At 53.7% G+C, this 22,871-nt stretch overlaps 7 protein-coding genes across 7 annotated transcripts; 6 read left to right on the top strand and 1 right to left on the bottom strand.

Moving 5' to 3' along the window:
* Positions 1–4,088: 4,088 nt before the first annotated feature.
* On the top strand, positions 4,089–5,486 carry PPE1 (Protein phosphatase methylesterase 1; the record flags this gene model as incomplete). The annotated part of the gene is made up of 3 exons (XM_014690775.1): positions 4,089–4,315; positions 4,420–5,240; positions 5,320–5,486. 3 exons carry the CDS (start codon positions 4,089–4,091, stop codon positions 5,484–5,486), a joined length of 1,215 nt encoding a protein of 404 aa, XP_014546261.1.
* A 1,137-nt stretch (positions 5,487–6,623) lies between these two features.
* G6M90_00g100860 (uncharacterized protein) lies at positions 6,624–7,242 on the top strand (the record flags this gene model as incomplete). Its single annotated transcript, XM_014690776.1, has 2 exons — positions 6,624–6,704; positions 6,811–7,242. 2 exons carry the CDS (start codon positions 6,624–6,626, stop codon positions 7,240–7,242), a joined length of 513 nt encoding a protein of 170 aa, XP_014546262.1.
* Positions 7,243–7,978: 736 nt separating this feature from the next.
* On the top strand, positions 7,979–8,951 carry RPE1 (Ribulose-phosphate 3-epimerase; the record flags this gene model as incomplete). The annotated part of the gene is made up of 4 exons (XM_014690777.1): positions 7,979–8,094; positions 8,151–8,277; positions 8,391–8,636; positions 8,685–8,951. 4 exons carry the CDS (start codon positions 7,979–7,981, stop codon positions 8,949–8,951), a joined length of 756 nt encoding a protein of 251 aa, XP_014546263.1.
* Positions 8,952–9,827: 876 nt separating this feature from the next.
* On the top strand, positions 9,828–11,888 carry ofd1 (Prolyl 3,4-dihydroxylase ofd1; the record flags this gene model as incomplete). The annotated part of the gene is made up of 2 exons (XM_014690778.1): positions 9,828–9,891; positions 9,997–11,888. The coding sequence occupies 2 exons, from the start codon at positions 9,828–9,830 to the stop codon at positions 11,886–11,888; spliced, it is 1,956 nt and encodes a 651-aa protein (XP_014546264.1).
* A 348-nt stretch (positions 11,889–12,236) lies between these two features.
* On the bottom strand, positions 12,237–13,433 carry G6M90_00g100830 (uncharacterized protein; the record flags this gene model as incomplete). The annotated part of the gene is made up of 1 exon (XM_014690779.1): positions 12,237–13,433. One exon carries the CDS (start codon positions 13,431–13,433, stop codon positions 12,237–12,239), a length of 1,197 nt encoding a protein of 398 aa, XP_014546265.1.
* Positions 13,434–15,774: 2,341 nt separating this feature from the next.
* G6M90_00g100820 (uncharacterized protein) lies at positions 15,775–18,846 on the top strand (the record flags this gene model as incomplete). The annotated part of the gene is made up of 3 exons (XM_014690781.1): positions 15,775–16,075; positions 16,319–17,461; positions 17,525–18,846. The coding sequence occupies 3 exons, from the start codon at positions 15,775–15,777 to the stop codon at positions 18,844–18,846; spliced, it is 2,766 nt and encodes a 921-aa protein (XP_014546267.1).
* Positions 18,847–20,689: 1,843 nt separating this feature from the next.
* Positions 20,690–22,742, top strand: G6M90_00g100810 (uncharacterized protein; the record flags this gene model as incomplete). The annotated part of the gene is made up of 4 exons (XM_014690782.1): positions 20,690–20,929; positions 21,090–21,353; positions 21,414–21,504; positions 21,559–22,742. The coding sequence occupies 4 exons, from the start codon at positions 20,690–20,692 to the stop codon at positions 22,740–22,742; spliced, it is 1,779 nt and encodes a 592-aa protein (XP_014546268.1).
* Positions 22,743–22,871: the final 129 nt, after the last annotated feature.

The raw sequence follows: 22,871 nt of genomic DNA, 5'->3' as shown, positions 1-22,871 counted from the left end.
GGGTGTCCACTTGAACCAGCAACTTGAGGTCTTATTCATATCAAGGGTTCATTATATGCCCACCTTGCTCTTTGACAAAGGACACGACGGTTACGGCGTAGCATTGTACGTGCTCGACATGGTCTATGTATGATGCCAGAGAAACATCATTGTGCCTATACATGATGCACTTGGCCTTTCTAGGTCGAAATGTCACTCGACGGTTTATTCAAGGCGAGGATGGAGAAGTCCACACAAATGTGGCGCCGCTACCTTTCTCCCCTTGCTCCTACTGTCCATGTTCAGCGTGGGAAATGGGGTCTGGCAACGCCAACTAGGATGCTGATTTTATTCTCCGAAGCCGAAGCTGCCTTGCCTCAGCAATCCATATGTATGTATTATACCCTTCCTTATGCCTCGACGCGCAGACTAGCCAGCCATGTCGGCCAGTGTGATTCTAGTCCCGGAGTGCATATGCCGATTCTGCCAGTGGCTGCCTGGATTGTTCTCGAGAAACAGCCGACGGCCACGGTATCTGATCACCGGTGCCAGTAGTGTCTGCCGGTTATGCCACCAAGTTTAACAGACCTCTTGGTCCTTGACAGTAGGAACACAGCAGGACCGTTCCAAATGTCTGGTCTTCTACGGTGTACGGAGTACCATGTCAATGTTAGGAGCTATCACCGCGAAGTTGTCGCGCCCAGGATCCGTTGGTTGTCCCCCCCGGACTGACAAACCGCCATGAAGTAGCACCGCGGCTGTCCCAAGTGAGCAATGCCAGGTCGACTGAGTAGGAGTTAGTGGCTTTGCCGACTCAAGAATATGCCACTGCAAATCCCTCCAGCTTGGAACTCATTGCAACGTCTCCTCTGCGAAATGCTCGACATATGAAATGAATACTGCGGATCCCTGCCAGCACTGCGCCTGCACAGCGTCTCAAGGCTCGCATGATTGCAAAGGATTTCCGCGCCTCCCAACACAGCGGTAAGAAGAAGGTAGAAAGGCGGAGAACAAGGCCGATGCAAACCATTTTCGCCTCGCCGTAGTATCGAACGGACCGTTCTATCAGGAGTGCATGTGTAAGTGCTCCATCCTGCCTACCAGTATGTGCGGTGCCACAACGGGAGGCGGCGCATTGCGTCGATGGCAATGGTTCCCCAGCTAGCAACAATGCACATTTCTCCATAGGAGGGGGTGATGGGGAAGACTGACTTCATCATTCGAAATACCCGTTTTATCAGTCGGCTTCACTGGGACCAGACGATGTCTCCTGGACAGTCCCACGCTAATTAGAATCGTCAATATCAAGACCATTTCTGGCGACATGCATACGATCCACTCTGGAGAGACTCCGCCCCAATGTCCTGACGACGATGGTCATGGCTGTGAAGCGCATTGGATTGGGCGTCCTGTCAAGACTCCAGGTACTATGAATACTTGTGTACATACGTACCGAGTATGTGCATATACATACATACAATTCACCTGCTTGGTCTTGTCAGCAACCCACAGATTGCACTGCTAGGTCAACCAACCATCCTGTTTCCTTGCTACCGCTGATGGCATTGCGGAGTCCTACAGAGGATAGTACTACTGGCTATGTCAGCTTCCTGAGAAACATAATGTCCTATTGCTTCTAAGACGACACTTCGAACCCTGGCAAGGCCAGCGCCACCCCCGATCTGAGTGTGCGTGGTGTGGAGAGTACTTTGTCAGAGGACGAAGTATTCAAGCAAAATATGCAAGCATGCTGCTCCATATTACAGCTAGCCCTTTTTTTTGTTTTCCTTTTTTAATTCAGGCTAAATTTACTATTCCACAATATCAACGGAGTGCGACTATACACCAATAATTCGTCACTACCGGTATCTCTGTACCGACCGGTCTTGGCAGCATTGGCGTGTCCCCTATGGGCCACATTATCGCAGCTTTGTTCGGCCTGTGTGCAAGAATCTAGATCCTCAGGAAATGCCTCGCTTTCATTCCTGTGTTTGGGGTAGTATGAGTTTGGTACCACGCAACATAGCTTTCTGGATCTGCCTCCAGAAAATGGCATCCCCGTCGGAGCATTTCGGCGCCGGCGTCACCTCCTATCAGATGCAGTTGACTGATCCGACAGGCTGGCTGTGAATCTGCACTCAGCCGCAGAGAACTTGGGCTCTTAACCTGACTGGCCGGGGTTACCATCTTGAAAGTGCCACAAGGAGGTCATTGCTCATGTCGGTTGGTGTCTCACAGCGCCCCCCGCCAACACGGTCGATGTAAAAAGAAGAAAAACGTCGTCTCATTGGTAGCCAAATTCTCACTGCCATCTATCACAGACCACTGAACTCGTTCAATACGTGGTACGAATACACCGTCAACGAGAACCAATATGGGGGCCTCAATATTGTACAACATGCCATGGCCATGGCCTGCCTCTGGCATGGAAATACTCCGTACGCGACAAGACTTTGGCCAGCTTCTGCTGTCCCAAGTACAGTCCCATCGACAGACATTTGCCATTCCGTCACGTTGACACAAAAATATGGCACGTTGCCGACTCACATTGTTGTGTGCATAATTATGCTCTACACCTTTTACTGTCTGTTTGTGAATGTCTATTAGGAATGACGCACTGGTTGGACGAAACTCCCGCCACAAGCGGACGCTCTCAAAAGGCGTGGTTTGGGTATCCCAAATTGTCTCACTTATGCCCAGATGTAAAACATCTGTACAGAGCTCGCCCCGTGCATAGATCTGCATGGAAACATTTCTAACCCTTATCTGGCATTGATGAGCACACATGGTCACGTCAACGTATTGTACCGAGTACAGAGTACATACAGCCATCATTTGTTCAAGACATTGTACGCAAAGTCCTTCCTGCGGGACCTGTTTAAAAAGAAATTATATCACGATCTCATCCCGGTCGTCAGATATTGGGCTGCATTAATTCTCGCCTGACAAGAAAGGGGGAAACAGAGGTGCCAGCGCCCTGGGGCTGGAACAAGACAGTGGTGCAGTAGTATTCTCGTTCAGCAACGCACGTCGAGTGATACAGGTGAAGTCGTGCATGGTTGTTTGATCCGGTGATCATATAACGATGAAGTCCAACAATACCAGCACGCGGATCTGGTTAGTGCTGCCACTGGAGGTCGCGTCAACTTGGGCCTTCCTTGCAGCCACCAACGCGGGAAAGGCACAGCATATGTATGTATTGTCATGGCATCTGCCGTGGAATAGACTCAGCTTGTATCGAATCAACTCGCCCATTGGCTCCTCTTTGTCCCTGGCATTTGAATCCAATCCACACTTGTGTTGGGCATGTGCTGGGGTTTGGTTGCAGGAACAAGTGTAATAAGATATTACCCCTAAAACTGTGTCTAATTGGGAGACCATATTGCCATCTCGGGAACACGGGCAGCGCTTGTCTTGGAGGTGAGCTTCATCTGTGATCAGGGGTGGGTGATTCGAGGCTCAGGAGTCAGGATCCCTATGTCGGCACAATACTCCATAACAGCTCGAAAAAGACATACCAATTAACCTTGAGAGCACTACCAACGGATGCGGCGACACGGAGGCCAAGTGGCTTCTCTCTCTTGGAAAAGGGATAGACGCCTCTTGACTGGCCCGTAACGGCCGAACCATGGTCAACACTCTGGAGCCAACATATTTTTCAGCTTGGGCTGCTGCCGGGGCGTATGACGATGGGCCGAATACAGAATCCTCAGATTGAAGTGAGCGCTCAGTTCTGAAGTGTAGTAGTTACATTACGCGTGTTGTAGGGTAGCGAGATGGCCACCTCTCTCGTAAGTGGAGATTTTTCCCGCACCGTGTTGACGCACGGAGCTGGGGAGTTCATGCACAGTATCAAGAAACCCCACCCGAAGAAAGTCCGCATCATCACGATATATCTACCACATGATAAGGGTATGAGAACGGACTGGACAAGTTTGTAGGGCGAATTGAAGCCACCAAGCAGCGTGTTGGGGTACTAGATTCCCACTTCCTCTTCCCTGAGAGGCATTCGCAGTGGAACTATAGACACCTTGTACAATACATGTCGACTATATCTCCCCAGTCACCGCGGCTAGAACGACAGAGAAAGCCACCAGAGACGATCCGCCATGAGCGACCTGAGGCGAGCATGGGCTAAATCAAAGCTCGGACTTGTACCGGAACCCTTTATGGAACTGGAGGAGGAGGAGGAGCTGAAGCAGGAAGACCAGGCGGGGGACCAGGTACCGGAGCTACCAGAACATACGGATGATGATTCCTCTTCGGCTTCGTCAATGTCATCGACTGGCACCATTATTCCCACACCGAGTCAACGACTATTCGCTCGTCCCCAGGGGTATGATTTATCCTTTTCATTCTTCGTCTTTTCTTTTTCCCTCCCCCCCGGCTCTGTTTATTTTATCCTTTCGCGCCAACCCTTGCCTTGCTGACCGAGACTAGTGTTGCTACAGGAAGGACTCTTGAACCAATACCCTGGACGACATACTTTGAGCGGCAGCTTTATATGCAATCCGGCGATACTCAAGGGGTCATTTTTCACGCCTATCTAACATCTCCGGTAGACAATGGCCCCCTGTTTGTCATGCATCATGGAGCCGGCTCATCAGCTCTTTCGTTTGCCGTTGTGAGTTCCGAGATTCGGAAGCGGCTTCCTTCAGCCGGAATCCTCGCCATTGACTGCCGAGGTCATGGATCGACGATATCGCCAGATGGTACAGAGTTGGACCTCCGTCTAGCCACATTGTCCGCAGACCTGTTTTTTATGATTCACTCCACAAAGGAGCAAATGGGATGGCACCAGATGCCTTCGATTATGCTGGTTGGCCACTCCCTGGGAGGCGCGGTTGTGACAGACCTGGCCTTTACAGGCAAGTTGGGCACATCCCTACTCGGATATGCTGTTCTTGATGTGGTAGAGGGCTCAGCCATGGATGCCTTGCAGAGCATGCAGACTTATCTCTCTACTAGGCCGAGTGGATTTGCAAGCATTGAGACGGCAATTGACTGGCACATACGGTCACGTACGATACGAAGCTCCGTGTCGGCCAGAACGTCGGTTCCTGCGCTTTTGAGACAAGAAGAATCGGCGACAGCCTCTCGGCCATGGCGATGGAGAACCAACCTGGCCGCTACCCAGCCGTTCTGGGAAGACTGGTTTGTGGGATTGAGCAAGAAGTTCCTGGGCGCGAGGGGGGGAAAACTCTTATTGTTAGCGGGGACCGACCGCTTGGATACAGAATTGACGATTGGACAAATGCAAGGTAAGCACGCACGGCAGTAATCTCCTCCCTCTGCTTTCTGTATAGCGGCAAGTCAATACGTGCTAATCACAATGGCTAGGCAAATATGCGCTGCAAGTATTCCCAGAAGCCGGCCACTTCATCCACGAGGACATGCCGGAAAAAACTGCCATCTCGTTAGCAGACTTTTACAGACGAAACGATAGGAGTGCACTTGTTTTGCCGCCCAAAGTATCTGATTTACTTAGACAGGGAAAGAAAGTGTGAGAAGAGCAGACATGGTTTTGTTGAAGGGAATACAAGGGCGATGCGGAGGCTCGTATCAGCCCGAGAGCTGATAATACACAGCTGCAAGTGCAATAACGCCTTGTCGGCTGGATGAAACGTCTATATTGGTGCAACTGGAGCCGGCGGGTGCGTCTCGGTGCAAGCACAGTCATCCGACAGTAGATACTATAATACTACGGAGTACTTGCTTCGTTGTATGACGATACTATTTGCCGTTACTGGTATCTATTGGGCAGGACCCGTGCGACCCTTCCCAGGTGCAGTTGCCGATTCGCATCAACGCGACATGACGTAATGACTGGCCAAAACAACCAGACGACTAATACGACCGTCGACAACCAGCCTCATTTACGGCCTTGGCGTTGAAACATGTGCACAATGTACTTGAGTACGAAGTACTCGACATGTATTTACATGGCATGATTAGTTGCATGGGCCACGCCACCTCCTGGCCGGTCATTTTGACCAAGTACCTACCTACTTAGGTACTTAAGTAGGTTAAGTACCTAGGTAGGTACCTAGGTAGGTGTAATTAGTTGATGGGCTCAGCCCGTATGCATCTAAAACGAGGCAGATGCTCTGCCGAGGTTGGTTTCTGGGGTAGCGGCAGCGGCCCATTCAGACATGGAGCCTCTCGTTGGCATTTGTTACAAGTAACTTTGGACATGGTTTGAATTAATTCGGTGCTAGTGCTCGAGGACCCTCCCCCTATGGTGGGCAGTGGGCAGTGGGCGGTGGGCGGTGGGCGGTTGCTCCGTACACCAGACTCGACATCAATGTCAATGGCGCGGCCAAGTTCGTTGAAAAGCTACTTGAGTGACCCATGTCTTCCTCTGCACCAGACCAGACTCTTTCATAGTCCCTACTCCCTCCCTCCTTAAGTACTTAGGCACATAAAGTCTATTGGTGCAGGTGCATGTGGCTGCCAAGCAGGTCCGATCTCCCTTCCTCCTCGATCTGGCGCATCTCGTCTCCGTCACCTCGTCGCACTTTGGCCTCCCAAAACTTTTTGATTCTGCATCCCTTGCTCCCGCCAACATCCGGCCCCGTCGCCGCCATCTTGTTCAAACACCTAAGACTCTATCTCTAGCGTGCTCTCTAGTAATTATACCCACGATGCGATCCTCATTCGTCACCTTGGCAGTTGCTGTCAGCTTCGCAGCCGCACAGCAGCTCGGCGAAATCCCCTCATGCGCCGTACGACCACCTCTTGTACCCCCAACACAATCTCAAGCTATCTTGAACGTCCCCGGTCTGCACAATTTGCTATTTGCCCCGGTTGCTAACGGCTCATTGGTTACAGCAATCATGCGTCACGTCCTACGTCACCGGAACGAATATTGCAGGCTGCAAGCCGGCCGACATTGTATGCATCTGCCAAAACAAGGAGTTCATTCAGGGCATCTCGTGCTGCCTGGAAAAGGTCTGCGACCAGGCCGATATTGACAAGACCATCAAAGTGGCTACCGGCCTGTGTGCCGCCAGCGGCGTCGACACTCCCAAGCAGCTCGTCTGCTCCTCTGGCTCTGCCTCAGCCTCAGATTCTACCGCAACTCAGACCGGAAGCTCTAGCCCTACTGCCAGTGGCTCGCAACAGAATACGAGCGCCCCCTCTGGCAGTGCAACTGCTGCCACAACTGCTGCCACTTCGACTCACACTGGTGCTGCCGCTCCTGCTTTTGGCAACCCAGGCGGCCTTCTCGGTGCTGCTTTGGCCATCGTTGCCGCTCTCTAAGCAACAGATGGCCCATAGTTAACCCGGGTACCTAGGTAGATACCAAGTAAGTAGGTAGGACGCGAACTAGGCTGCTGACTGTGTATAAAATGTGCAGAACCAGTGGTGATTGTGACGGCGACGACGGCGGAAGCTCAACTTGTTTTGTTTGTGTACGAGCGCTGATGTATATAATAATGCTTCCTGTACTCTGGCAACCCGACTTAACTTGTTCCATATACCGGCTTCCCAAACCGTGCTATTGTCTTCAACCTTGCATCCCTGTGTTGCCCTTGCCAAACTCAATCCCATTGACTTCTCTCTGGACTTGGCTTTTGCTTACAACGGCGAAAAGCATGCCCAGCAGCCCTCCAAATTGGCTTATTGTACATAGAGTACGTCCCCTGAAAACAGGAGCCTGCCCCGAACTGCTTGCCCGTAGCGGCGCAGCTGATTACCTTTTGTACGCGCCTAGATTTGCTGAAGTGGTATCGAGTACGGGGCACAGTACTCCATAGAACCGTAGAACCAGGGCCACCCCGTCTCTCACCCGATCTCTCACCCGGACACCCCGCCATTGTACTGCCCGCTCTGCTGACCCCACTGGCATCAGGCACGACTAGAGAGCTTCTTTTCTTTGGCATCCCGACTCTTCCACCCAATTCTTCCTTTTCGCCCTCCAATTCGTAGGGCCCGACCTCTTCTTCCTCCTCCTCCTCCTCCTCCTCCCCCCCCTCTCCCTCTAAAAAAAGACACCATGACCCCGCCGGCAATCATTGCGCCTTCAATTCTGTCTGCTGACTTTGCTCAGCTGGGCGAGGAATGCGCTCGTACTATGGAACAAGGTGCCGACTGGCTCCACGTCGATATCATGTTTGTTCATCCAATGTTACCCAACTGCCGTTTGCAATGTCTTAATGCAGCTCTAGGGATGGCCACTTTGTTCCGAACATTACATTTGGAGCTCCCGTCGTTGCCAAGATCAGAAAACATGTTGACAAGCCCACCGAAGGCCATGGCAGAGGCACCTTTGACTGCCACATGATGATTGCAGAGGTAAATATACCTTGCCGGGATGGGAAACGGGGCCGAGCGCCGGTTTGTGGAGGGCGCAGACTCCAATTACTGAAGTTGAGCCATGGCTGACGGATTTCTTGCTTGTCCTGTAGCCCAAGAAATGGGTCAAGGAGTTTAAAAACGCCGGTTGTGACCTGTATTGCTTCCACTATGAAGCGGCATTCTCGACGGCAGCCGAGAGCCCCGAGCAGACGTCGGACAAGAAGACCAGCCCCAAAGAGCTCATTCGGTATATCCACGCCAACGGAATGCTTGCGGGCATTGCCATCAAGCCAGACACGTCTGTTGATGTGCTGTGGGATATCTTGGAGACTGCCGATCCCGAGGAGAAGCCTGACGTAAGCGCATATTTCCCCTGGCGGCTGTTGTTTTTGCTGACTAGACAGATGGTTCTTGTCATGACGGTCTACCCTGGATTCGGCGGCCAGAAGTTCATGGCGAGCGAGCTCCCCAAGGTGCAGGCGTTGCGGGCCAAGTACCCCGAGTTGAACATCGAGGTTGATGGTGGCTTGGGGCCAGGGACTATCGACCAGGCCGCCGATGCTGGGGCCAATGTCATTGTTGCTGGTAGTGCCGTGTTTGGCGCAAAGGACCCGTCTGAGGTTATTTCTTTACTACGAAAATCGGTAGATTCGAGGGCTGGTAGACTATGAGTGTGCCGTGATGGGCTGCCATTGGGTGAAGTTATTTATATATATACACGAATAGACGATGGAACGATACTTGGTATAAATAATCGAAAACGCAAACCGAGGGTCTACTGCTCATTTCGTTTCAGTAACGAGGATATGTATCATCTACTAGCCACGGCCAGGTACACAAGTCGCATTTTGAAAATCCAAGACCACCTGCGTGCAACACATCTTTGGCAGATGAAACCACATGAGCCAATGTCCCCCCGGCGCTAACATGCATTGCATTAGGCACTTCACTGTTGATGCAGGTCACGGCAGCGGGCTTAGGGGGCAAGTACATATTAATAGTAGCGGCGACTATTTACTAGTCAGAGGTCTGCCAAGCGTCTGTCGCCGCCAGGCGGTTACAAAGTATTTAAGCGCCTCGACGAGATGCAATGAATGGTATAGTACATACAATTGGCCGATGTCCTGAGCGTCGGTGGAAATGATTGCACGTCTGATGTCTGTGTGCTGACGATTGGCCTTCAACCGACTGTGCTCGCAGCGGGAAAACGGCGCCAGGCTCGCCAAGCGCACCTTTTCATCCATCCATGAACTGATCCAGTCGGTGACGGTGTATTTCAACATTGACGTACTCCGTACATGTAGTGGGACGCCGACAGTGAGGTGGTGCCACGGCCCGGAAAAATTTCTGGGTTCTGACGGCGTTGGCCCACCTCGGCGGCTCAAAAGCTTTTGGAGACAAGAAGCACTTCACACTCGCCTGTCCTTGCCTGGTTGTGAGCGTTTTTTTTTTTTTTTTTTTACCCTGCCATACCAAAGTTTACCTTGGTCTTTTTTTGTTCTTATACAATTGTTTCGGGCGTTCAATCGGCATCGCACATATTCGCAATGAAGAGAAAGGCAGAAGGCCAGGCCGGTGGCAAGCAAGCCAGCAGCAAAAAATCCAAACACTGTACGTTTTTGCGCTCCCCCGACACCACCACCACCACACCGCCACCGAGGCAACCTGTCGCAAGTACCGGACAAAGAACTGACCTCGTTATTCGGACTTGAACAGCTCTCTCGGCCGGGGAGGCACAGAAGCGGTTCCGAAGCGGCTTATTCGACAAGTCTGTGTTGGACTCGTACACTCGTGAATATGCCACCTCTTCACCCTACAAGCACGCCGTGATCCACGAGCTGGTCGACGACAAGCTGCTGCGCTCTGTGCGAGCGGAGGTCCGCGAAAACGTGCAATTCACTCTCAAGGAGACCGACATTTACAAGATTCACCAGTCTGGAGACTTGGCCAACTTGGATGGCCTTGACGACGAGTCGTTGGCCAAGCTGCCGTCTTTGCTGGCCCTCCGAGACGCGATTTACTCCGAGACGTTCAGAGACTATGTTTCCGGCATCACTGGCTGCGGTCCGCTGAGTGGAAGGAAGACTGACATGGCAATCAACGTGTACACACCGGGCTGCTTTCTCCTCTGCCACGATGATGTCATTGGCAGTCGCAGAGTCAGCTATATCCTGTACCTGACCGATCCCGACAAGCCGTGGCAGCCGGAATGGGGCGGTGCTCTGCGCCTGTTCCCCGTAGAGGAGATGACGAACAAAGACGGCCAGGTGGCCAAGACGCCGCTGCCCGACGTTGTCAAGGTGATCCCCCCGGCCTGGAACCAGCTCAGCTTCTTTGCTGTCCAGCCGGGGGAGAGCTTCCACGATGTGGAGGAGGTGTACCACGCCGCAACCAAGGAGCAGCTAGACGAGGACAGTGGGCGAGTTCGCATGGCCATCAGCGGCTGGTTCCATATCCCTCAGGTTGGAGAGGAGGGCTACATCGAGGGCGAGGAGGAAAAGAACGCCAAGAACAGCAGCTTGATGCAGCTCCAGGGCAACCCGGCGCAGTACGACGCGCCCCAAGCCAAGCCCGTCAAGATTGATAACCCCACGTCCAGCCAGGACGATTTTGAAGAGGACGATTTGGAGTTCCTGCTCAAGTACATTGCGCCGACATACCTGATGCCCCAGACGCTCGAGCAGGTCTCGGAGCACTTTGAGTACAACTCTAGCATCACGCTGTCAAACATCCTGTCCAAGAAGTTTGCCCAGCGATTAAAGGACTATATTCAAGAGCAGGAGAAGCAGACTCTCCCGCAGGACAGCAAAGCCATCGAGAAGTCCTCGCCCTGGAAGGTGTCCCGGCCCCCGCACAAGCACCGCTATCTGTACCAGCGACCCAGCGAACCAGACCAGCTGCGCACATCGCAGGAGGAATCCCCCATCACCGAGCTCCTCGACATACTCCTGCCCAGCAGGCAATTCCGCCACTGGCTTCAAATCGCCACAAAGTGCACCGTCCAAAGCCACGACCTTGTTGCACGCCGCTTCCGCCGCGGCGCCGATTACACCCTCGCCACAGGACATGAAGGCAAGGCCCGGCTCGAGCTCGGCCTGGGCATGACGCCAACGGACGGTTGGGGAGACGATGACAAACAGGAGAAGAAGAAGGAGCTCCAGGTCAAAGGCAAAGGCAAAGCCAAGGCCAAGGCCAAAGCCGAGCAAGAGCTACCGTCCAAACAGGATGGGGAGGACGACCAGGTCGGCGGCGTGGAAATCTACATGGCCGGCGACGAGGACGAGGACGAAGATGCCGCCGTATACAACACCTTCGGGGACGACGACAATATCCTCTTCTTCCAGCCTGCGTCATGGAATGAGTTGACTATTGTGCTGCGGGACAGTGGCGCCCTCAAGTTTGTCAAGTATGTGAGCAGGAAGGCCAAGGGCGATAGGTGGGATATCTCGGGCGTCTTTGAGATAGAAGATCTTGACGATGAAGATGAGAGGGAGGCTGAGGGGGAGGACGGCAATGGAGAGATTGCTGCTGGTCCTGCATTGGGCGAGTCAGATGATGAGGATGAGTTCCAAGGGTTTTCGGACTCGGAGGGAAGTGAGTCTGATTAAGAGAAACAGTGTGTTTATGAACATTATGTAAGAGCTAGATTGACCATGAATTTGGGTATATTGGAGCGTTTGAATACTCCAGATATCTGGCATATATTTTGCTAATATACGAGATTGTGCATTCCACCCCGAGCTCGCATTCAGCCGGACTGGCCTTTCCTTCTTCACAGCTTGGGCATGTGATGGACGCTGTGGATGCGGCATAGAAGCCGGGTATATGGTGAATACCCGGCATGCTACCGGCGCGCATGGATAGCATACGCGAAGTTGTGTAGCTGTTTAAAGCCCGTCTGGGGCTAGGGGAATGTCATGTTGGGAGAGTAAGAGTCATCCATGTCAAGGAGCCACTCAAGTTGGGCTCAACGAATCAATCGATAGACTCGCCAATTCCGACCGCAAAATCTCCGTCACGCTGTCTGCTTCTCGAATCCTTCCCGACTGTGTTAAATGATTGACTGTGTCGTGGCCCAGAAAGGCAATCCACGGCAGCATAGCCATGCCTTTGATGCTGCTCCATTTGAACTTGTCAGGGTTCAGCTTTGCCACTAACTTGCGGAACTTTTCCTTGTCGTTGAACAGACGCAGGGCTGGCGCGTGGTCTGGATGCGTGGGGTGATAGAGGTGGAGATGTGCCTTTTCAATCTCAAATCGTCGAGGGAGCAACTCGGCCGTGGCCATGTGCGCGTCAAATAATTTCTCTGACGCGGCCCCTCGGCTGTATGACTCGACGGTAGATAGCCAGGATACCGATCGCCAAGGGGAGACGAGGAGTCGAGGCAGGAGAGGGCTGTTGTGGTAAAGCTGTTCGGCATCCAATACGGTTGTGATAGCTGCGTCCAGGCTTCCGTGTTGTGGTTGGCTCTTCGTGCGAGCAATCTGGACCAGCATGAATGCGGCGCGACTGATTCGTACATCCTTCTCCCAAGAGAGGCCAGTGTCGTTGACTATTCGGGTTATCCATTCCCACGCAACGCTTTCTAAACCTTCTGCAATGAGCAACGGCGTCAACGCTCGAGTAAAAGGCTGGTTATCGAGGAATCTCAGATTCGCCTCAGCACCGGATGATTTGAGCCACCGAACAACTCGTAGTGCTGTTTGTGATGAAGAAACATCGTGGGGGGAGTTGGATGCGGAGAGTAACTGTCGCTTGGCCACCATGCATCCTGTAGCGGCTGTGAGTGTCATCATTCCTTTGGCCACGGCATGGTCGAATACATCCATGGGATCTCGCTTGGACACGGGCAACGTCTCGGCTGATGAGTGGGAGCTAACTTGCTTGCTGTAGCTAAAGAGTGGATTGGAGAGAATGGACTTTAGATGTCGGGTTGCGGCCGAATGTCGAATAAGTTGGTCAGGATCTGCGACTCTGGCCAAGGCCGCGGCGCGCTCGGAACCTATTCGGCCATATTCACGGTCAAGTTGCTGTCGAAAGGATGCCTTGAGGCCATCCAAAAGCTTTTGAGACTGCTGTTTCGATAACCCAGCAGGCTCGTGATAGCCAGCGAAGAGGTTCCGCAGCGCTTGGGTAGATTTTGTTGAGAGCATGGTAGAGGGTCGCAGAGGGAGCTGGCTCTGCCTATGGCGGACTCATGACAAAGATGCACTGGCAATGGTAACCTTGCCGTTGGACTACTGGGGGTGGTGACGTTTGCCTTGGATCGGCCCAGCCAAGACCTTCGACATCACGGTGGTCAACGTCGAGTCTCAAAGCAGCATCACGTGATGAGATCAGAGATCTCATTGTCCGTCATTGTCCAAAGAGAATTGAAGGAGGGGAGCTAGTGTGGGGCGGGCAGTGAGTGTCTGTGCCTCGGAGCCAAGTTTTTGGCCTCGGGATTTGAAAACAAAGCGAGCTACGGAATATCTGTACGAAGAGCGTCCCTGACATTGCTTCATCCTGCTGCAGGGACAGCCGAATGCTGACACGTACCAGGTCCAGGCTGGGTTGCTGAAGTGTGCGATCGGAGATGCAAAGCGACGAGTGAAGACTGAAGTTTCCGTACTCCGACGTAAGCGTGGCACTGCTCCATGAAAAAATGGCAAACCCGCACGTGTGATAGCGACGTCGTTTACTCGATATGTACTTGTATCTAGTTGATAGACGTACGTAGAGATTGCTGACCAGCGGTTCGGGATGGATGGCAACGTCCCGATATCTCGAGTCCGGTCAGATCTTGATTGTTTCGTCAGTTCCATGTGTCGGAGCTGCCGAGGTTGCTGATGTGGTCGACAAGACTGACAATGGCTGGCTGCGCAAAACGGCGCAGGAGCCCCAATCCAAGCCCAAAATAGTGACGAGATCGCCATGTAACTTACCATGGCGGAGAAAAGAATACTTGACCACGTTCTATGCGCGGCTATGGAACAAAGGACTTGGATGAGTGATGGCGCGCGCTTCCATTGTCGGCAAAAGCACCCCCAGGTGAGCTCCGAAGACGAGCACCTTGCCGTGCTTGCGCAAGGACCTGGCCGGCGGAGAATACATGTTTATCAATCCCTTTTTCTTTCTCCCTGAAGTCGTCTTGCACACAGAAGGGGCGACACAAGGACAGGGATTCATCAAGAACTTGGGCAGCAAAAATAACCCAGTCGGCCTGGAAGCACCCCACTGATTGCACACGATTGGGAGGGAGCACAGATCATTGCAACAGAATGTGGCTGGGAAACGCCATGGATGGGATAAGACCCAGCCAAGGCAGGGACGTAACCGTCCACGGTGCGGACATGGAGTGCAATGCAACGCTGATGACTGCCTGATGTGCTGGTGATGTTGAGGCGCAAACATACCCCAGACTTGCCTAAAGTACATCAATGGCATAACGTCTGGTACTTGGTGTCATTTACTTGCCACCACCAGCATTGGGCTGCACTGTTGCGTATGATCCGCCGCTGGCATTGAACGTCATTTGACATGATACCAGACTGTCAAGTGCACTTGAGCATACAAGTGCCTGTCAGGTCAAGTGTATGCGGCATCTCCTTCGGGCACTGGAAACATGCCCTCGACGGCTGAGTGCTGCGTCAAGTGTCAGCACTGGTGCACCCCACTGTAGTTCTTCACTGTTGGTTCAATGTTGAGTGCTGGCTGGGCACTGGGCCGTTGCAACAGTAACGTCAACTGGTCGACGTCAAGCAAGGCCAGGCCCGCGCCGGGGCTGTTCGGTCAGTGACATGGACTGGCCAGACCAGTTCAAACCAGACTTGACCCTTTAAGCGGCGGACCAGCCATGACTTAAGGCTTTTAAGGCTTAACATTTGAAGGCTTGGGGCTTGAGGCTTGAGGCGCATACCCGACGTCGCCTGCCTGGCGCTGGTCCAATTGATGGCTTCCATGTTCATGGCCCAAAGACCCACTAGGCCAGGCCAGTTGCTCCACAGTGCTGGCAGCGCCAGAGACTTGGACACAGAGCACTTGCGCGCACCTGCGCACTTGAGTTCGAATGGACCCGGACCGCCAGACCGCCAGCACCACCCAGGCCCCGGCTGGTAGCTGCGCGTTGCCCTTCAATGGTCGCTGGGTTTGTTGGTGTCCGGTCGGTTGGTGCTGGCGCCCATCAAAGTCAAAATCCTTCGTTGACCTGATCCATTTGGTCTTCGCTGCTTCCGGGGAAAACCTCGTGCCTCCCTTACCACTTGCACCATTCTCAAACTCCTCCTCCTCAACAACGCTCATCGCTTCGCAACACATTGCCGTGTCCTCATCCACGGGACTATCTCTTTATTTCGGAGTTGGCCCTCAGCCGCCTTTCCGTCCCACTTTGTCCTTTTTTTTCTTTTAATTTTCCTTCTCTCTTTGCAGAGGGCCACCTGATTTGGCCACTGCGTCTCTCCAGACCTCTTCCACCTCAGACCCTTCGCCTCCCGCCACAAACCACAAACCATCTCCATGTCCGAAGTCGCATCAAGGTCGTCCGCCACGCGTGGCAGAGGCTCTGGCCGAGGCGGTAGAGGAGGTTTCGCCGGTCGAGGCGGCCGCTCCAGAGCCAACGGCGACAAGTCAGACCACAAAGACGAAAACCTCGGTGCATTCGAAGACGAAGGCGAGTTCGCCGAGCTTCGCAAGAAGTATGGCGATAAAACATCCGTCATCCGCGAGATGTTCCCCGATTGGTCCGAGGCCGATGTTCTTTTTGCCCTCCAGGAGACAAATGGTGACGAGAACGAAGCTGTCGCACGCATTGCTGAAGGTGCGTAGTCCCCGTTTGCACCTGAATTTTTCACAGCTACCCAAAGCCTGCTATCGCCATGCCCACGCCTCCCTGCAGTCAATTCGGTCATATCACGAAACCGAGCACATGCGTGTCGAGTGTATCAAGTCTTCCCCATTGCCCTCCCACTCTTTTTTTCAATTTTTTTTTGGCATTTGCTCGAGCCCTGTACATACATTATCGTGATGCAGCCCCCAAGCTGACTATATACTCCCTGCATAGGCAACATCTCCCAGTGGGGCGAGGTCTCAAAGCCAAAGAAGACTGCCCGCACAAAGGCGAAGGACACGACGACTGCCCCTGCCAGCGAGTCGACCACGTCGGCCTCTCGATCTGCCCGTGGCGGACGGGCCGTCTCTGAGGGCGGCCGTGGTCGAGGACGAGGTTCTGATAGAGGTGCTCGTGGTGCCGCCGGCCGTGGCCGCTCATTCCAGCCCAGCACCAATGGCACTCGTAACAAGGAAAACCAGCAGCTCTCAGTCCCTACCGAGGAATCCTCTGCCTGGGATAATGCCAAATCGAAAGACGACAAGCCTGAGCTCAAGAGTACTGTTGCGGAGAAGTCTGCTCCCGTCGAAACTGCTAAGCCAGCAGCTCCCGCAGCCAAGACGTGGGCCAGCATGTTGCGCCAGTCAACCACTCCCAAGCCCGCGCCTGTTGCTCCCAAGGAAGTTCCTGCACCGAAGCCTGCTGATCTTGAAGCTCAGCTTGTATCCGAGCCCGTCCCAGCCGAACCCGAAGCCATTGAGCCCGTAGAAGAAGAGACTACCCCTGTGGCTCAAAGCGCTGTCCCCGTCCAAGCCCCCGTTACTACCTCTGAACCTGAAGCTGCTCTGCCCCCAACCAAAGACGAGCTTACCGAGACAAATCTTGAACAGGTTGTTGATGCCTCTAATCCACCTGCAACTGGCACAGCTGCTAGCACCGCTGCTGACTCTTGGGACCCGCGACAGAGCCCCGTTAGTGCTTCCGCTACACCCATCTCGGCTGCTCACCAGCAGCATCAGGCTCAGCGATCTGCTGCAAGCGGATATGCTGCGTCGGCGATCAAGGCAACTACTGAACGATCTTCTCGTGGCCCTAGCTTTCAACGACGAGTTTTGGATCAGGAAGAGGCTGTTCGTATGCCAGGCAACCGCGAGGTGGACCGAGCTGCTGTTAAGTTCGGGGCTTTCAGCCTGAATGACGGTGACGAGGACGTTGATGGCGAGCGTGAGGAACCAGAGACTCGTGCTCAGCCCCCGGCCGACTCTCCTGTCGCTCATCCTCGTGCCTCTCTCCCTCCTGTGTCTCAGCCTGTCGCCGTTCCAGAATCGTTCTCTCAGAAAACTGCTGGTGCCGTACCCTCGGCCGTCACCGGAGCAGGTAAGTCCAGGCTTGCGCCAGTTTGTTGGATGACTGAAGCTAATGTAGCAAAACACTGTACAGTTCCCACAGCTCCCGCTGCTGCTCAGGCTTCTGCTACTGCTGCGACTCAACAGTACGGCCGATTTGGTCCTCCCGACACCGCCACTGCTGCTGCTACACAAAAGCCTCTCGATCCGTTCAACGCCGCCCAGCCTACTCCCTCCTCCCAACCCCAGTTCGACAGCTTTGCCGCCCAGACTACACAGCCTCAAGCTCAGCAGCCTGGTGTAGCTTTTACCTCTGCCCCATCCGACTACTCCAACTACTACACTGCCAATCAGCAAGAACGAAACCCTTACAATGTTTACGGACAGCAGTACGGCGCTCAGCAAGCTGCCCATGGCCAGCATGACGGCGTTTCTCAACAGCGTCCATTTGCCGGCTACAATGTTGCCGATAACCTTAGCCAATACCCGCAGAGTGGCTCTCTGCACAATCAACCTCGATTTGGTGGTTCAAATGACAGCCAAAACAGCGGCCACTCAACTCCCAATCCCGCAGCTCAGGCTCAGCAGCAAGGTCAGCAGGCTCAGCAGGCTCAGCAGGCTCAGCAAACCCAGCAAACCCAGCAGCCTCAGCAGGGGGCACCTGGCTCGCAGCCTCAGTCTCATGGCCAGTACCCTGGATACAATCATCCTTATTATAGCAACCCTTACTATCATCAGTACTACTCCGGCTACGGACAAGGCGGTTTTGGTCCTTATGGCGGCAAGGGCGGAATGTATGGCCAACCTTATGGAATGTCTCCCAATGCGCCATATGACCATGCTTCGTCTCCCAGCACATTTGGCGGCCCATCCTCACTTCACCGTGATAGTAGCCTTGGCTCTGGCCTCGGCGAGTACGGCCGCGCCGCATCTGGTCAGGCAGGTAGCCAGCCTGGTTTGGGTGGCAGCAGCTTTGGCGGTGCTCACGACAGCTTTGCTCGTGGCGCCTCCTCTTTCCAATCTCAGAACCAGTCTTTCAACAGCCAGAACCAGCCCCCGGTCTCGGGCTCCGCTGACGACTTGAAGCCTTTCGGTGATAGCAAAACGGCGGCCTCCGGTCCCTCTCCTTCTCTTGGCGGCGGACCTCGTCCCGGATCTGCTACCAACAATGCCCCGAGTGGCCAGAGCGGCCTCCCTCCTCCTCAGAATTCCCAGATGGGCGGAGCCTATGGCGGTTATCCCAGCCACCTGCAGGGACACAACCTTCATGGTAGTGCCTACGGAATGGGCGCGGGCGCGGGAGCCAGCCAACACGGCAACACTCCCTACGGCTCCTACGGACAGGGTTTCGGCAGCGGTGGATATTACGGAGGTGGCCAGCAGCAGCGTGGCGGCTGGGGCGGAAACTACCATTAGTGGGGTAGGAACCGTGATCGCGATGGAAAGCGGCGAGGTAGATACCGCCCAGAATATGGCGAGCGAATACGTGTAAGGGAACGTGAGGAACGCATGATGAGAGAGCTCGGCCTTGACTTACCGAACCCTTGAGATGGGTCGTCTTTGTGTGTTTTATATCGAAGCATGGGAGGGGAAAACATGATCACCAAGACACGTGCCGCAACGCACAGGTGTTTAATGGGAATTACCGGAAGAGAGGCAAAGGAAACAGCAATGGGCCGGATGGATTTGTGTTTTTTTGGCCCATGGCGTACGTGTACAATTGCAAAAGAAAACCTGTTTACTGCGTTTTTTCCCTTCTCCTCTTGTTTTTGTCGAGAATATCCTATAAGAAAAAAGAATCAGGGAGGGGAGCAGCACTGGCCAAGACAAGAAGGAAAACGATGGAGTGGAGTTTATTATTTTTCCTACACGAAATATCAAGCGCCGATAGTTCTTGGACGAGTTTGCGACTTTGCGAGGTCTTCTTTCCTTTTCCTGTCTCTCACCCTCCCACTCTTTTTTCCTTGATAATATTGTTACTGCTCTCACCTCGGGTAAAGGCATGAAAGGTTGACATTGGCTCACGAGGATTTTCTGGTAAAGGGGATGATGAACCAGGACAGATTGTATTTGACAACGGGAGGGAATGTGCGTTTTGAGGAGTTTTTGGTCGTCTCCAGGAGATGCAATGCGATGGGATGCGATAGGAGATAGTCAATCAGAAATATGCACATTGTCAATGGTTTTATTAGGCGGCGAATTTGCTTTGATATGAGATGTCATATAGATGAAAGAACTGTAGAAGCAGGGCGTGCATCTACATATAGGTAGGTACAGAGCCGATGCTCTCCATATTGTGCTGGGCAAGGAGGCGGCTTTGTATCTGGCTTGACCGTTGACGGCGTGAATGAATAGCCTGCTGCTATCTTCGTATATACGCGGATGGATCAGCACCCTCGGGAATACCCACTGATCCAAGATTGGCTTCCCAATGCCATTTTGTTGTAGCTCTAAGCACGGTTGCGGTGCAAATCCCAATGGTGGTAAAAATAAGTTCCGAAGGCGACGGCCGCCTTGCGTCACCTATCACGGCCGCTTCCGCACCACACCGGCATTTGGTCCGCGTTCCATATTAGGTACCTGCCGAGGTACTTTGGGTGCCTATTGGGCACTGGTACCTACAGAAGTACCTACGAGGTAGTAGTTGTGCTACACTGACAGTGCATTGGGTTATTCCCCGCAAAAGGCTAAATACCGGGCGGCGAACTAGAATCCGATTGGTGACACGGCCAAGAGAAGCAAGGTGCAGATTCAAGGGTGCCAAGGATCAAGAGCTTCTCTTGACCACCTCGTCCATGGTAGACATGTTGGGCACTGCTGCATTGAAGTGCTGTGGCTTTTCTTCTATCTTCTTTTTTTTCGGACATTAGGACCAGTATTTCCCCGTCATGTCCTCGAACGCGTACAGAGTAATGGGTGCTGGATTCTTGCTCCATTGTGAGAAATGTGCCATCTGGGCAGCATCGGGAATGGAATCGGCAACAAAACTCAAATTTGGGCCCACCGCCTGCATCCACAAACCACACGAACCTGTTTAAATAGGCCGGTGAATGGCGCTTCAGTTACTCCGTACGGATCTGATTATTGTTGGTTATCGGTCCGTTGACAAGCACCGGGATCCACATGGACCAAGTTGTGCCCGTTTCCCTGGCATCTTTTAAAAAGAAGCAGCTCCCCAGTTTGTATTTCTCTCGAGGTCCGGAAGAAGGGTGTGTCTTGACGATGCCATGAGCCCTGTGAGGTGAATACATATTTCACAATGGGCTCCGAGCCTCTGACTGCCGAAAGGGATACGACGTCGAGGTCGCAACAGGGACGGGCGGATTCCGACGGAAACCACAACACCAGGACCGTCTCGGTGCATACAAACCATGATGACTCGGATGCCAGCCTTGAGCGAAACGAGCCCGGCAGCCAAGATGAGAATGGTGACTTGCCCATGTCCAAGGCACGATGTATTGCGCTTGTGGCTACCGTCACTGGGGCCGCCTTTCTCAACGTAAGTCGGTCAAATTGTTTTGGGTGGCTTCTCTTCGACTGACGGGAACCACCCGATACTTTCATTCATACTTTCATTCCCCTTAACGACTCTGGATAATTGGCAAGGGGGAGCAAAATAATCAAGACAAAAGACCAACTGACAGGGACTCTTTTGCCAGGTTCTCAACATCCAAAGCGTCGTCATCATCCTCCCTACCATTGGACGACGCCTCGACATCCCCGAAAGTCGTCAGCAGTGGATCGTTTCTTCCTATTCCCTTGCCTTTGGGTGCTTCCTCTTGCTTTGGGGTCGCATTGCCGACATCTACGGCAAGCGGCTCATCTTCATCCTGGGTTCCCTGTGGGTGACGTGTGTTACGGCGGCGAATCCGTTTATGCCTAATGAGACTGCCTTTAATCTGTTCCGAGGGCTACAGGGACTGGTAGGTTTTGACATGCACAATCACGTGTAATGAGATGAATGCTAAAGGCTCATTCGATAGGGAGCGGCCGCGACGGTGCCCACGGCTATTGGGATATTGGGCGTCACGTTCCCGCCGGGGAAAGCAAAAAACTACGCCTTCAGCACGTACGGTGAGTTCAACTCGAGCCCAGACTCGGCCACCCGCTGACCTTTGTCTTGTCAAGGAGCTGGCGCCCCCCTGGGCAGTGTATGCGGCAATCTCCTCTCCGGCCTCATCGCCGAATACGCCAATTGGAGATGGGTGTTTGGCGCGCTCGCCATCCTCTCCGCCATCATAACAGTCGCTGGAATCCTGCTCATCCCGCCTCGCCCGCCTCCTCCCCCTCCCTCGGACACCAAACCAGACGGCAGCGTTTCCGAGAGCCAGCCCCCGGCGGTGGACTGGCTCGGCGCGGCGCTCATCACCACCGCGCTCCTAGCCCTCAACCTCTCCCTCACAGAAGGTAATGTCGTTGGCTGGGCCACGCCCTGGGTGCCCGTGATCCTCGTCATGTCCATCCTCCTGATCGCGCTCTTCGCGCTCTGGCAAATCTGCCTCGAGCGCCGGCATGCCCGCGGCGTTTCTCGCGCGCCGCTCATCAAGACCTCCGTCTTCCGCAATAGGCGGTTCACCGCCGCCATGGTCATCATGGGCCTCTTCTTCGCCGCCTTCAACAACTATCTCATCTTCACTACCTATTTCTTCCAGGACTTCCAGGGACTATCGCCGCTGAACACCATGCTGCGGTATATCCCCACCGGTGTGACGGGCGTCCTGGTGGCTCTCATTGTCGCCCAGCTGCTGAGTCGCATACCGACACTGTTTATTCTTGTGTGTGGAACGCTGGCCACGTCGGTGGCGTGTCTGCTGTACGCTGTCCCGATCCCCCCGACCACGACGTACTGGGCGTACGGGTTTCCCGCCATGGTACTCGCCGTCGTGGGCGCCGATACCACCTGGCCCTGTCTGACGCTGTTCACGTCCCAGGCTCTCCCGCGGGAGGACCAGGCCATTGGTGGAGCGTTGATCAATGCCGTGGGACAGTTTGGCCGCTCCATAGGCCTGGCCGTTGGCACGGCTATTCAAACGGCTGCCATGGCCAAGGCGCGTGGCGTTGTCGTCAAGGAGGCAGGCCCTATTCGGCAGTGGGACGCGGATTCGCTTACGGGCTTGAGGGCCGCCAGCTGGGTGAATTTTGCGTTTGGAACGGCCTCCTTGTTGGTGGTTGTGACGGCGTTCAGGAGCATGGATATTATAGGCAAGTCGAGACCTGCTGCCACTTTGGTCAGGGATGAATCTGGCGGCGGGATCGTCTCGACGGAAAATAACAGTAATGACCTCGAGAGGACTGTGGCGGAGAAGAAGTAGCATAGCTCGGCGAGCCAAGTGTTATAGATTTGCATGCGAATACAGCAAACCATGATGACAAAATAATAAGTTCTCATATCTCTACATGACAATTCTGTACGTACTTGTTCTACTCATGAGTGGTATCGT

Source organism: Metarhizium brunneum, chromosome 6 (genome assembly GCF_013426205.1).
Source record: "Metarhizium brunneum chromosome 6, complete sequence".
Lineage (NCBI taxonomy): Eukaryota > Fungi > Ascomycota > Sordariomycetes > Hypocreales > Clavicipitaceae > Metarhizium > Metarhizium brunneum.
Note: the sequence above shows the minus strand (reverse complement) of the source record. Positions and strands in the feature narration are given on the sequence as shown.